The sequence below is a fragment of the Meriones unguiculatus genome, chromosome 16, assembly GCF_030254825.1.
Source record: "Meriones unguiculatus strain TT.TT164.6M chromosome 16, Bangor_MerUng_6.1, whole genome shotgun sequence".
In the NCBI taxonomy this organism is placed as follows: domain Eukaryota; kingdom Metazoa; phylum Chordata; class Mammalia; order Rodentia; family Muridae; genus Meriones; species Meriones unguiculatus.
In genome coordinates this window covers 56,434,211-56,447,909 of record NC_083363.1, presented here as the reverse complement: position 1 = coordinate 56,447,909, position 13,699 = coordinate 56,434,211, and the positions used below count along the sequence as shown (strand labels likewise).

At 42.6% G+C, this 13,699-nt stretch overlaps 1 protein-coding gene across 18 annotated transcripts in view; it reads right to left on the bottom strand.

The window, feature by feature from the left end:
- Dst (dystonin) overlaps positions 1–13,699 on the bottom strand; it is a 405,488-nt gene that overhangs the window by 177,470 nt on the left and 214,319 nt on the right. For all 18 annotated transcript variants that reach the window (XM_060369832.1, XM_060369829.1, XM_060369837.1 and 15 more), the window contains one exon: positions 8,569–8,735. In XM_060369832.1, the coding sequence (XP_060225815.1) occupies positions 8,569–8,735 (167 nt within the window). The remainder of the gene's footprint in view (positions 1–8,568; positions 8,736–13,699) is intronic.

Below are 13,699 nucleotides of genomic sequence, written 5' to 3'. Positions count from 1 at the left end.
GAGTGAGCGGACAAAGGAAGAAGTGCTTACAATGGGCAGGGAGACCAACAGTCAGACACCTCCGCCTGCTCCCACTTAGGCTCCACCCCATGTGTGACATTCCACCGTGTGCATCACAGCTTAGGGACAAGCACAGGCAGGGCAGATGGCCGGGCTCATGCAGGAGCAGGCTTTGCTCAGAAAAAAAAAAGGACACATACTCAGCAGTTTGCCAACAACTATAAAGGGACTCATCCAGCGGGAGTTCTAACGTAAAGACAAAGAGAACCCTACTCCAATTACCCAGAGGCTAGTCTTAACACACGCTCTATGCCCGAGGACGCAAACCTACACAAAGACACAAGCAGCAGCACGTTACATAACACCATCTTCTCAGCAGCTCACACAGTAAGGACATGCATTCCCAGGCCTCACTTCTCCCGTGACAGCGCAGCAGTTACCATAACAAATTCCTCAAGACGCCTGTTTGGATCGAATCGTGTCCAGACTTCACATTCTCTAACTGACCTCACTGGTGCAGCAAACATCCTACCCCCTTCCCTCTGCACCCTCACACCCCAAAGGTCTGTAAAGCTGTCTCCTGCCCCGCCCCTAGCAAATAAATACAGGCTTGGAGGAGAACCACACACAGTTATGTAACCAGGTGTAGGCATCCTTTTGTGCTCATATTTGGGCACAACATTATGGAGAGAATCAAAGCCAAGAACTCCTAGGTAGCAACAGGGTATGAAGATAATTTTCTCTTGTTCTCAAAACCAGGTGTCTATGTTTATTTCAAATATTCTTCCTTTTTTAACACTACCAAAAAAATATCACCCAATTAACAACGCAGAGAGCAAAGACTGTTAGTACTTCAAGATTAAAATCTAAGGATTGTAATAATTAAAAGGTAATTAGAGACTTGACTTTCAACTTCCAAGCAACTCACTTCCAACTCACTTCGTAAATCTGAATGAGTCCAGAGGGAAGCTCTGGCTTCAACCAAGAGGGACCTCCTTCTAGCACCCACATGTTAGTGAGCTGCTAAAAGTAAAGTAAGAGCCTGAAACCCCCAAACCGCCCGCAAACGGCCAGGTGAGAGTCAACCGATTTGCATTCTGCTAAAATTAACACCTTAAACTACTTCAGGTCACACAGCGAGATGAGAATATGAACGTGCAAACAAGTCAAAATATCAAAGTGGTTCTGAGACAGATAAACGGGCCCAGAGACAATACAGTGCCTGCCTCTGGCTCCTCTGGTATATGCTGACGGGAAGCAGGATGAAGAAAGTTCAGAGAGGCAGCGAGAGGCGAGGGTCAGCATCCCCCAGGGCTCTACTGTTCCTGCTTGTCACAGGCTGCCCAAACTTCAGCACACTTGTGTTGTATCATGATAGTCTCTTGCTGCCATTCTACCCTCCATGTGTGTGCACGTGTGTGTACATATATGCACATGTGAAACACCAGAAGATACTGGGAATCTTCCTCTATGCCTCTCTCCCTTATCAAGACTCTCACTAACCTGGAAGGTCAGCATCTCAGCTAGGCTGAACCCAGCATTCTCCCAGGCTCCACCGATCGGCATCATCTAATGCTGCGGTTACTGGGCACATGTAACTACGGGTCAGTTTTGAGTGGGTTCTGGGGACTTGAACTCAGGGCATCTTGCTTTCAAGGCAAGTACTTTTACCACCAGGCCAACTCTTCTGAAGTGATGGCGTCACTCTGAAATCTGCCTACCTCACTCACTTTCCTCCTCTCAGCTCATCACATACCGGTGTTTTGGAGAACACCTGGCCCATCAAACACAGAAAAGTATGCCTATGATTTCATCTTTGATGTAGCTTTAAAAAAATGCATGTAAATAATTTAGTGAGTAAAAGGGTAAAGTAAAGTGGACAACAGGAGAAGATGGTAATTAAATAAGTGTAGCAGAATGCAATTAAGAAATCTGGAAATGTCTGCTTCCTTCATGGAAGGAAAATGACGAAGACCTAGGTAGGCCATTACTCTACACAGAGTCACACATGCACACAAAACACAGAGTTAAAGTCAACATTCTGAGGGCAAAAACAAATCCTAAAAAAATCGGCAAGTTGTCCATCAATCATACATTTTAAATAAATTATGTTCCATTCACAGCACGGAAAAAAAGGCAGCTTATCTGGCTTCCACAGCTGCACAGCTGCCCTCCTGTTACTGCAATGAAGCACCTCAGCATTCATCCTCAAAAAATGGAAGCAGGGGAGCAAAGGTTACTTCGTAGCCTTAAGTATCTGATTTTCCTTACTACAGCAAGGCTCAGCACTGCACTTCCTGTGAAATCTGGACAAGAAGGCCAGGAACAAAACCAAAGTAAGACAGGCTGGGTTTTCCTCTGATGCTTATTTGCCAAATTGTAACCCCCAAATTATGTGTAAAAACTGATGCAATAAAAATGGCAACCGATGTATGCCACTAAGCCCTATTTCCGTATTTGCACACAAAGGGATTCTCTTCCACCCCGTGCATACTGGCTCTTCAAGGGCTTTAACTTTGTTAATAGTTAGCAGTGACCAATTTCTTCTAAGTTTAACTGCTCTGAGTTCACTTTGTAAACGATTTGATGGCTTTATAAAGTGAAACACTGTTTGCTGTTGTCTTGTTTTGGTATTAGTAACCACCAGTGTTTGTGGCCACAGGGAGCAGAGCCTGTAATACCCAGGTGTGTGCACACTTGTATACACACCCTCCCGCTCAGGACTCTGCCACCTGAGGACTGCGGGAAGGAGCTACCCAGTCTACCCGGACACACCTTCCTCTGAGAACATTTCAAACCCTGAAGGGCCTCCTCCCACTACTGAACCAGCCCAATCCAGTTCAGCTTCTGAGGCCTGAATCCAAGACTGAGAGTGACTCACCAGCCTGCAGGTCATATGATTAAACAGGATACTGTGGCCACAGCCTTCTGGGGCAACATTACCCACTTAAAACATTGTTAAACTTTTAATGTGATGAAGCACAGTGGGCCCAATAAATTTCAATTCAACATGCAAATTATGAACAAAATAATTAATACTGAATTATGTCCTTCTTAATTAGAAACTAGTTCAAAGGGCATGCTCCTACAAACTGCTGCCTAAAGTTCCCAACCTTAATTGGCTAATATGTTTAAAACAAGCCCATGGAAAGAATGCAGAGATTGAAATAAATGAATGGGTAAATTAAAAACAAGAGCAGGACAGGCAGAAACTAGTAAGTAGAAATAACCTCTCCTGGAAATGCACCCCACCACCACCACGCACCCAGCTTTCCAGTCCTGATCTCCTGGATTTTTCCATATTGCCCTACAGGGCCCCAAGGGCCATGCTGCATTTTCCACGCTCTTTCTGGTCTGCAGATTCACATTCATTCTCAGGTGTAGGTGGCCGTTTGCACGCTGAATGAGGACAGAGCTGTTCGGAATCTAGCTTTCAGGAATCCTAGGGAAAATGCCCACCCAGAGAGACTGACTGCAGTTAGCTCACACAGTTAGCACACAGTCAGAGCTTTACCTCTCGTGAGCACAGCTCTGGCAGAAGCGAGGCTGAAGCGCTCCTGGGACACCCACCTCTGCGGACGTCAGCAGCACGCTCCCCTTCACGCAGTTCAGAGAGCAGGATGCGCGTGGCTAGTGCTTTGCTAATTCCACCCCATCCTCTTCTGCTAGGAAGTCTACTCATGAGATGTTTTCCTGACTCTTTTCATCTACACTCATCAAATCCTGTCTTCCCTGTTTTTCCTTTGAGTGACAAAGTTCTGAGTTTGTTAACAGTGAGACATGCTTAGAATTCTTCACTGTAGTTTTCACTGAAAAGATTTCATTATAGATCAAAGAACATTAAAGTTATTTGAACTGAATAATAAAACAAGTAGGGCATGTGGCATTGATCCGTTTCCATTGAAAAAAAATGTAACAAACAGAAGTTCCTGGAAGGAGCTGGAAAGAGCAACGAAATCTCTTAAAATTTAATTGAGGAGCTGGTCACGGTGGCACATTCGTGTAATACCAGTATTCCGGTAGGCAAAGGCAGGCAGATCTCTGTGAGTTCCAGGCCAGCCTTGTCTACAAAGTGAGTACAGGACAGACAAGGCTACACATAAAAACTGTCTCGAAAAACAAAAACAAAACAAAACAACCCAACAGATTTAACTGGGGGAAATTTACTTATTTATAACGTATTTAAACAAAAACTCAAGAATTGTTCTTTATAATCTCTCTACTTTCTCCCTGTTCTTTCTGAAACCATAAGCCAATTTGACATATTAACCCTAGAGAATTTGTGATTCTGCTGTTACTTCAGCGAAGTACTTCAATACGCTTTAATTTTAGTATAATTGTTCTTACCATACCACAATGTTCACTGTTAGCAAACCCTAAGTTAACTAACATTGCCCCTTACTAACTAATAAGAAGAAGCAAAGACCCGCCTGGCAGTTACATATGGATGTGTTCAGTTCTCAAGTTCACTGGCAGTTTCTGTGGATCTCTGCTCACTGTCATGAGTCTTTAAGGATGGATGACCACACTGTTCTGGTCAGCACTTCCACCTCTTAAAATCGTTAGCAAATCCAGAGCAGTCACATTCATTACTTCTTAAAAGGCATATGAGGTTGAGCATATTAATTAACATTTGAGTATTATTTTTATTATTGATGAAAATGAAGGCAACTGTCTATTTCATGAGACTTTCTTTGATTTTGTTTTTGTTTGTCTGTTTGTTTGTTTTTTGGAGCAGGGTTTCTCTGTGTAGCCCTGGCTGTCCTGGAACTTGCTCTGTAGGTCAGGCTGGTCTCACACGCACAGATCTACCTGTCTCTGCTTCCCGAGTGCTGGGATTAAAGGTGTGCGCCACCGTGGTCTAGCTTGACATTTTTTTTTTACTAAGATATTTATGTTTATTATGATACAGATTCTGCCGAGGCAGAAACACCTGTCTACGTGGTTAACGTTCTGCGTGTGTTTCCTGGGTGCTTATCTTCTAACATAATGCTCTGTTCACCTCCACGGGCAACTGTAATTTACAAAATCTGTTACCCTTAATCCTCTTCATTTAACTTCATATAATACTTCTTTGGTTTTCTAAAAATTAGAAAAACAAACTATGTAAAAATGTTAGGATACTGGATTGTTAATAACATACTGTTTACCTGGGTTAGCAAACCTGCTTAATTTCAAATAGTCTAGACAATTATACTAATAAAAATTATGGTAGGCTGCCCAACCATTTACTCTACCAATTGCTTTTCACAGTGTAGTTTATATTAATCCAAAATTTTGAACATGTTTGTGTGAGTGAACAACAAAACCAATGTATGTTTGAAATACCATAAGAAAACTATTACTTTGTGTGCTAATTTTTCTTTTTCTTTCTTTCATTTTTTTGTTTGTTTGGTTTGGTTTTGGTGAGACAGGGTTTCTCTGTGTAGCTTCGGCTGCCCTGGACTTGATTTGTAGTCCAAGCTGGCCTTAAACTCCAGAGATACCCCTGCCTCAGCCTCTCCCAGTGCTGGAATTACAGGTGAGTACCACTGTACCCAGCTTTGTGTGCTAACTTCAAAGCTTAGAAACCCGTCGTGATTGTGCTTCTATGTCACATTAATATTTCTAAATTCTGAGAAGATACTAGGCATGAAAGTCTTAATAAGCCATGTGTTTACTTTGGAATGACAATTTGGTATGTATTTTCAGTTTTAAATCCTCGCCTTTCTAGGGTGTGAGAACCTGATCTCCTTTACTCACAGTCTTCTAGCCACTGAGGACATCTACCCCAGACACTGCAGCCATCTACCCAAGCCACTGAGGACATCTACCCCAGACATAGCCATCTCTAAAGGTCCTCTAACAGGTATCCATTTGTTTAGCACAGGCCCATGGGATAGCCCAGATAAGTTTTATTATGGAAGCCTAATGAAATCTAATAGGCAGTAAAGCTTCCTACCTAAATAAATAAAACGTATAAAACTTCACTAAATACAAGTTTCCACAGCAAATTTAAATTAAGGGAGATTGTATGGGAGGGGCTGGAGAGAAAGCTTAGAGGCTGGAGAGCTTCTGCTGGCTGCTCTTCCAGAGGGCCTAAGTTCAATTCCCAGCAATCACATGGTGGCTCATAACCATCTATGAGATCTGGTGCCCTCTTCTGGCATAGAGGCAGAATACTGTATATATAATTATTAAACAAATCTTTAAAAAAAAAAAAGAAATTAATTGTATGGAAATGGTTAAGTAAAACCATCTATAAAATGAAACACCACTCCTAAATTCTTAATAATACCCTAAAGCCCACTTACAGTGGTACTTTCCTTGTTTATAAGCTTGTCCTTTGTTTCTGGATTAAATTAAAGTATGAAGAAGTATGAAATGGTTGGGGACAGTGGTGCACACCTGTAATCCCAGGACTTGGGGACACAAAGGCAAACAGATCTCTGAGAGTTCGAGGCCAGACTGGTCTACAAAGCAAGTCCAGGATAGCCAAGGCTACACAAAGAAACCATGTCTTGAAAAACAAAACAAAAACAAACAACCCTCCCACCCCAAAATAAGAAATGTGTGCAAGTCAAGCCTATCTGTTTAATTCTTACACACACTGAAAGAAAGAAAGAAAGAAAGAAAGAAAGAAAGAAAGAAAGAAAGAAAGAAAGAAAGAAAAAAAGAAAGAAAGAAAAATTATTTTCTTAAAGAAGGCCCAAGGGCTTTACAATACATTTTCCAGACTATGGGACAAAGGACACTATAACCGAACTTCAGCAACAGAGACCTTGCAAGCATACAGAGATGGTATTTTAAGTTTTATAAAGAATTCTAGTGAACGAATAAAAACTGCAATCCTAATTTCTGTGCTAGAAAGAGATGGCTTAGCAGCCCGGAGAAGCCTGGTGTCTTCCAGAGGACCAACCACCCACACTGCAGTTTACAACCCTGCTCTTCTGACCTCCAAGGACACCAGGCAAGCTAATGGTGCACAAATAAACATGCATACACCTAAGATAAAATATTTTTTAAAAAGATCCCATAATCTCACCAAAAGCAATGACACTGAATTTAATTTCTCTTGAAAACTTTAGGATCTCTGATGTAAATGACTTATTAAAAAATATACGTATGTATGCCAGTTTGCTCATGTAATCCTTAATGTGTCCTGAAGAGGCAGTTCTCAGGGAGGGAGAAAGGGAAGAAGCGAGGGAGGGAGGGGAGAGAGACAGAGAGGAGGAGAGGGAGAGGCAGAGAGTGAGGGAGCGAGAACACGTACTTACTCATCATCTATCCATCTATCTACCTATTTATTTACAGTCTTGTTATAGAGTCCAGGCTGGTTTCAAGTTTGTGAGCTCCTGTCTCAGCTCCCTGAGTGCTGACACTGGCTCATCTTTTATGAGCAGATGATTTTAGAAAGCCGGCCTTCAGAAATGCCTCTATACTGCCTAGTAAGTGTTGGAGGAAGAGCCTGCAGTGCTGCAGTGTCGAGTCCCTGAGAAAGAGCCTGCAGTGCTGCAGTGTCGAGTCCCTGGGGCAGGGGGGTAAGCGGGGACGTGTCTGCACCACCATGCCACGCAGTGTCCGCCGTCTACCCTGAACAGGGGCAGGCGAGTGGACTCAGGCTTTCTTCATCAGCAACCTCCACTCACCTCTGTGTAAGAGCTTCCATAAAGCAAGGAGGCTACCAGACCACATAAAAGTCGGGGCTGTTGAGTGTGGATACCTGAAGAGTTTGTTACTAGTTTTGTACGATTTTTATTATAGCCAATACCTTTTTCAGTTTAACAAGTTTATAGTTTAGACATAATCTGTTTGTGAACAGATTTATTTGGTTCTCCAAAATGGAACAATCTTTGTAAAATCAAAGAAAAATAACTGAGGTTAAACCTATAAGTCGTCAATAAACACTTTTTGTGGATTTAAATTTTAGTGTGACAGTAAAAGCAGATCAAAGAGCCATCCTGGTAGGGTTGAATCCCAAGTCCAAAACTTGCTAGTCTTGTGACGAGGCAAATATTTACCCAGTATCTCAGCTTCATGTATAGTTAGGGATGACGAGAGGGATGTTATGAAAACTAAATTAATCAATGCTTAGAATAATGGTAGACACTCATTGTTACTTCAGTTGTTAAGAGTAAGACTTACTAAATTTGCATAGGAAAACTGTTCGCCAACCCCAAATCAGCTGCCCAGTCACCTCTTAGAATGACAGAATGATAAGACTTGGAAATGGATGCACTGTTAAGCCTTTGAACTACAGACCTTTGCCTTCCCACTCATCACTTCCCTATAGATAAAATCCAGATCACTGACCTGCAGGTCTGTAGGCATCAGATCTTAATTTCTGCTAAGTTGTAGAAAAATATCCAGCCGTAATACAGCTCTGTTGCTTTCTGTCTGTGTGTCTGTCTTTCTCTCTGCCTGTCTCTCTGTGCGTGTGTTGCAGTTTAGGATACTAACTCGGCAGTGGGCCTGTGCTGTCTTCTATTTTATCCTGACTTCTCTGCTATGAACATGTACTACTTCTTGAAAGGTTAGAAGTGAAAGAATGACCTGTACTTACATGTGGGAAAAACACATATTACATACCTGTATTTATGAATGATAGCATTAAATAGTTTCCCATCTCTCCAGCAGGTGGTGAAGTTTTCACACCGCACACCAGCGTAACCCTCTGTCGCCTGCTGTGTCCACAGTAGCAAGCGTTCTTTTGCAGACATGTCCTCTGACTGTCCAGTTACATGAATGTCAGATATCTAGACAGAACAGAAGCATTAAACCATTAGGAAGGAAGGAAGCTGAGAGAGGAGAAACCCACCATGTGCCAAGTCCTTACAACCTACTTTCCTTCATCCTGTAACACTTGTTTTTATGCTAAATATATTATTAAGAATATTTCCCATTTTACAGAGGAAAACTGAATTTCAAACAGATTTTCAGATTTGACTTATCTGTGTCCAACTTAAAAGCATCTGATGAATTTTTAAATGTAAAACAATAACTTCACAACTTTTTTAAAAAACATTTTTTACACTCTTTATTTTATGTACATTGGTGTTCTACCTGCATGTATGTCTGTGTGAGGGTGCCAGATCCCCTAGAACTGGAATTACAGACAGTTGAGAACTGCCATGTGGGTAGTGGGAATTGAACCCAGGTCCTTTGGGCTGGGTGCTCTTAACTGCTAAGCCATCTCTTCAGCCCCTAATTTTATAATCTAAAACAAACAAACAAACAAACAAACACAAAAACAAACCCTGAAGGTCAGAGGGATCCAGGCTACCCCCAATTGCAGGAGCACAATGACTCCGTATTGTAATCAAAACAAGTACAACAAAATTCACAGCTGTCTTCATGTACATAACAGCTCGCTAATATAGAAATAGGAAAGGTACAGTTTTGGCTTTCATCCTTGTATCTGTAATAAATTAGCGAGCTTCTGTTTAATGCATTTACTTTAATAAGCTTTCTCTGCTTAGTAGCAATGCTTAGACAGTTACAATACATACTGTTATTTTACCCTGAGAATTATAGTTCTTGTCTCAAATCAACAATTTGCTTTTTTCCCTTTCTTCTATATAGTTGTCCCCCCCAACAGTATCTTTTTAGTGGTTCATTTTAGTCAACACAGTACATTTTAAAAGCTTGATGTCTGCATATACGTACACACACAGACAGATATATATGCACACATACATACAAACATGTACATATATGTACACACACACAATTTTAGCTAACTATGTTGTAGTGTGTTTAGTGGCACACCACGAGCCAGGGAGCACACTGTGATGCCTTTGCTGCTGAGCCAACAGCAGCTATCCTGTCTGCATGTCAGGATGGCAGTGGTGACCTGCTTTTGTATATATTTTTTATAAAACTTAAGAGAACTGAAAAGTTCCACATTCTTTGCTAACAAGGTCTATTACAACAGCTTAAGTGATTTTTTTTTCCAGATGCATATAAATCAGAAGTAAAAGCCACAAACCACTCTATGCAGAATTTGATCCAACATGTTTTCAGGGTAAAGAATAGGGAAAGGATGCCCTCTCTTATTTTTAACTATTTTCTGTAACATTTTTGGCTAAAAGCTTATAATTCTTTATGACTCCTTACTCAGTTTTAGTAAGATTTTCAAGTGCATTTTATTTGTTTGTATAGTTCTGAGAACCCCTTCCACCAAGTGACAAAGTAGGACATGGATCCGCACTGTTCTCCAAGTGACAGAAAAGAACATGGATCTCCATGGTGTACACGTTTCAAGAGCAGTTCTGTGATCTGGGCCCTCCTAGACCTGCTGCTAACTACAGACACAAAGCGCATTCACCAGGGATACCCCAGTAGTCCTCCAGCTGGGATTAACACCAACAGATAACCCCCCCCCCCCGAAACACAAAAATCAGAGGAACGTGTAAAACCAAGAGATGAAGAACTGGAAGCAAGTCAGGGCCTGGAAGAGATCTGCAAATAAAGAGGAGTGTGTGTGTGTGTGTGTGTGTGTGTGTGTGTGTGTGTGACGTCACAAATCCCTCTACAACAGAAACAAAGGTCCAGAGCAACGAGATTTGCTTCACGTCTGTAAGCCATCTTCTTCATCTATAAAATGAGTAGGTGGGAGGCTGCTGACAAACTTAAGATTCCTTTCCATCTAAAATCTTATTAAGAGACAGAACAAAGACCTCAGAGGGCAAACACAGAATCGAGCAACTGAAAGTGAAGAATGGGACAGTGCCAAGCTCGAACAGAAAACCCTTTATCCTTCCCAGCTACCACAAGACCAGGCCATGGCCAACCCAAGGGCCCGAGGCAGAAACACGGCAGCACAAAAGCTCTTCCCTAGCTGACTATGAGCCACGTCTGCTGTTGTGGATGAAGGCACGGCCTCGCTCCCTCTTCACCTGCAGTCCTACAGAGGCTGTCAGTGTCGATGGAGCTCCATGCTGAGCAATGGTGGAGACACTGGGATGTGAAAGGGGAACACTGGCTCCCTTTTAATCATTTTAGGAATTTGTGCTAACCTCCACAGCACGGGGAAGAATTACGTGCATGGATATATCACCTAACATACGGAAGAATTTTGTTTTTATTTTTCCGTGCAGAAAATAATTACCAAATTACCACTGTTTTCTACTTAATTACTTCAGAGGGTGTTGAGGTGTAATTATGCTGGGTGACTTAGTGACACAGCCCACACAAATTTGCCTCTCCTTGATTACACACTCAAGCCATGTAGCTGCTTAATTAAGAACGTTCCCTCCCTCGCAACATAACGAGAGAGTTATCACGTTGTGTAGGGGAATTGCAAATGGGCATGGTGTCATCACCTTGCACACAAGAAGTACATGTCAGTGTAGGCTGGATGTTTTATTCAGCATGGGCATGGCGTATGAGCACGCGGCACACAGCAAACACATGCCGAATGTCTTTTATTCGTGTTGTTACTCCTTTTCACAGGGGGAGAAGCAAAACCTGCACTTCCTATTTTTTCCCAGTCAGTTCTCAATGTTTCTGCCATTCAAGAGCACTCTGGGCCAGGTCAGTTACAAAGTAACTATGCTCTAACTGGGAACTGAGCAAATGTCAATGGTAAAAGGTGCTAGTGTAAAAGGTGTGAGTGCCTGACACAGCTCTGGAATACTGACAGGGAAAACCGCTCCTGTTATCAAATAATTTTCAACAGATGAATTCTAGACTGCCAGTCACCCATATACTAGTTCAGACTATTACACACATGCACAGTATTTCTGAAACTCTAACTTAAAAACACACGCCAGCTCATTTTCCACATCTCTGGCTGTTCTCAATGAACTGGTCACTGAGCCTTTCCTCCTGCGTCATGTGCTTGCTTCACTTCTCCCCATTGGCCTCCCACAACTCAGGATTTGGCAGAAATCTCACCCCATGAAAAACGACGTCTCTTGCATACCTTGCATCATTCCTCACTTCTGGTTGAGTTTCTTGTCTCCCACACTATCATAATTCAGCTTCAGCAAAGTCCTCTAGGCCTGCAGTGATGTTTTCAAACCAGTGTGCCAATGCGTGCAAAGACTTCACTTTTTACACTTAGGACGCTCTCCTCCTATTCTTCAACAACGATACACCCGCATGCCACACCTGCACTTGAGTGTGTGTCTACAAGCTCAACCCTCATCTCTGCCTGATGTGGAGAACTCAGTCCTCTCTTTTCACTCAAACTCAGCATCCTTGATAGGAGCTAGAAACAAGTCATGCTTGTCTATCAGAGATAATAACTTCCGGCACACACTCTCCCACTGAGCTCCGTGCCCACCCTTAAAACAAAAGATGCTTCCCTGTGATGCACAGCCTTTAAGGTTCCATGTGCCTGAAACTGAATTTCTCTTTCCCTTCATGCACTCCCACCTGCATTTCCAGCTCAGAGAACAGCTCCACCATTTGCCCAGATCAATAACTCTGTCATCCATGATGCATCTTCATCCCCTATATCCACTTTCACCTCTGACCCCCAACCCTAAGCAACCCTCACTCAATGAACAACTAGAACTGCAACGCCTCTTCACCTCAGTGTCACATGCCTTGTGCAGGTACTCTTGGTCACTTCAGCCATACCACGTACCTCAAATTCTCACACGGGGAAGTGTGGGAGGTAAGGAAGTCCCTGTGCTCACAGATAAGCACTAAGAGGAACCAGAAATATTAAACACACTGGCTGTCCCTTCAAGGGGAGGGGTGTGGAACCTGATTCCTGCCCAGGGTTAGGGAGCTGGCTCTTCAGTTTGAGCAAACACAATGTCAAAAGCCCAAGTAACCTCCATGTCCATCGCTTTCAAATACAATACTGTTTTGGTGGAATTTCCCTGTTGACAGAATCTGAGGGTATGAACTGTCATGTCTGACTATGCTGTTAAAGCTTCTCATTCACCATACCCAGGTGTGGTGATGAATGCCTTTAATCCCAGCACTTGGGAGTGGAGGCAGGCGGAGTTCTGCAACTTCGAGGCCAGCTTGGTCGACAGGGTGAGTTTCAGGACAGCCAGGGCTACACAGAGAAACCCTCTCTTGAAAAGCCAAACAACAACAAAAAGTCTATTCTTATTCACTAATAACACCAGCCTTAAAGTCAGAAAACTAACTTTTCAGCTAAGCAAGTTCATGGCGCTTTTGTAATTCACAAGCTAATCACAGATTCTACTTAAATTCCTTATTATTATAAGACATACTAGTTCCACGCACACAGAAAGTTTTAACCCACTGAATGTGTTAACACAGAAACATCTCAACCATGGTGTGCATTTTGCTGTTCACACATGGATGAGCAGTACGAACCCTAACTTCCCAGCATGAATGAGGAAGTGCTGTTTGCTCCTCACAGAGCAAACCTGTCACAGGCACAGGGCAATGGTCAGCAGCAGCTGCCATCTCCACCTCTCTCCTGCATTCCTTCTCCGTGACGTACAACTCTAAGTGGGAAAGAGGCATCTTCAGGATTTCTACACCAAATGCAAATATGTCCCAGAGACCCATCAAAAGCTGGTTTACAAAGAACACTACCCGGATGCTAACCTGCCTACAGATTAGCTAATAAACATTAGCCTATAGATTGGCTAATGTACACCAAGGTTTGCCCTACCTGCACTTTGTTCTTTTTGTTTGCTTCTTGTTTTGCTTTGTTTCTTGTTTTGTGTGGCTGTGGCTGCAGAATAAAGAAGACACTAAGCCAGGCTGGTCTCCAACTCAGAGA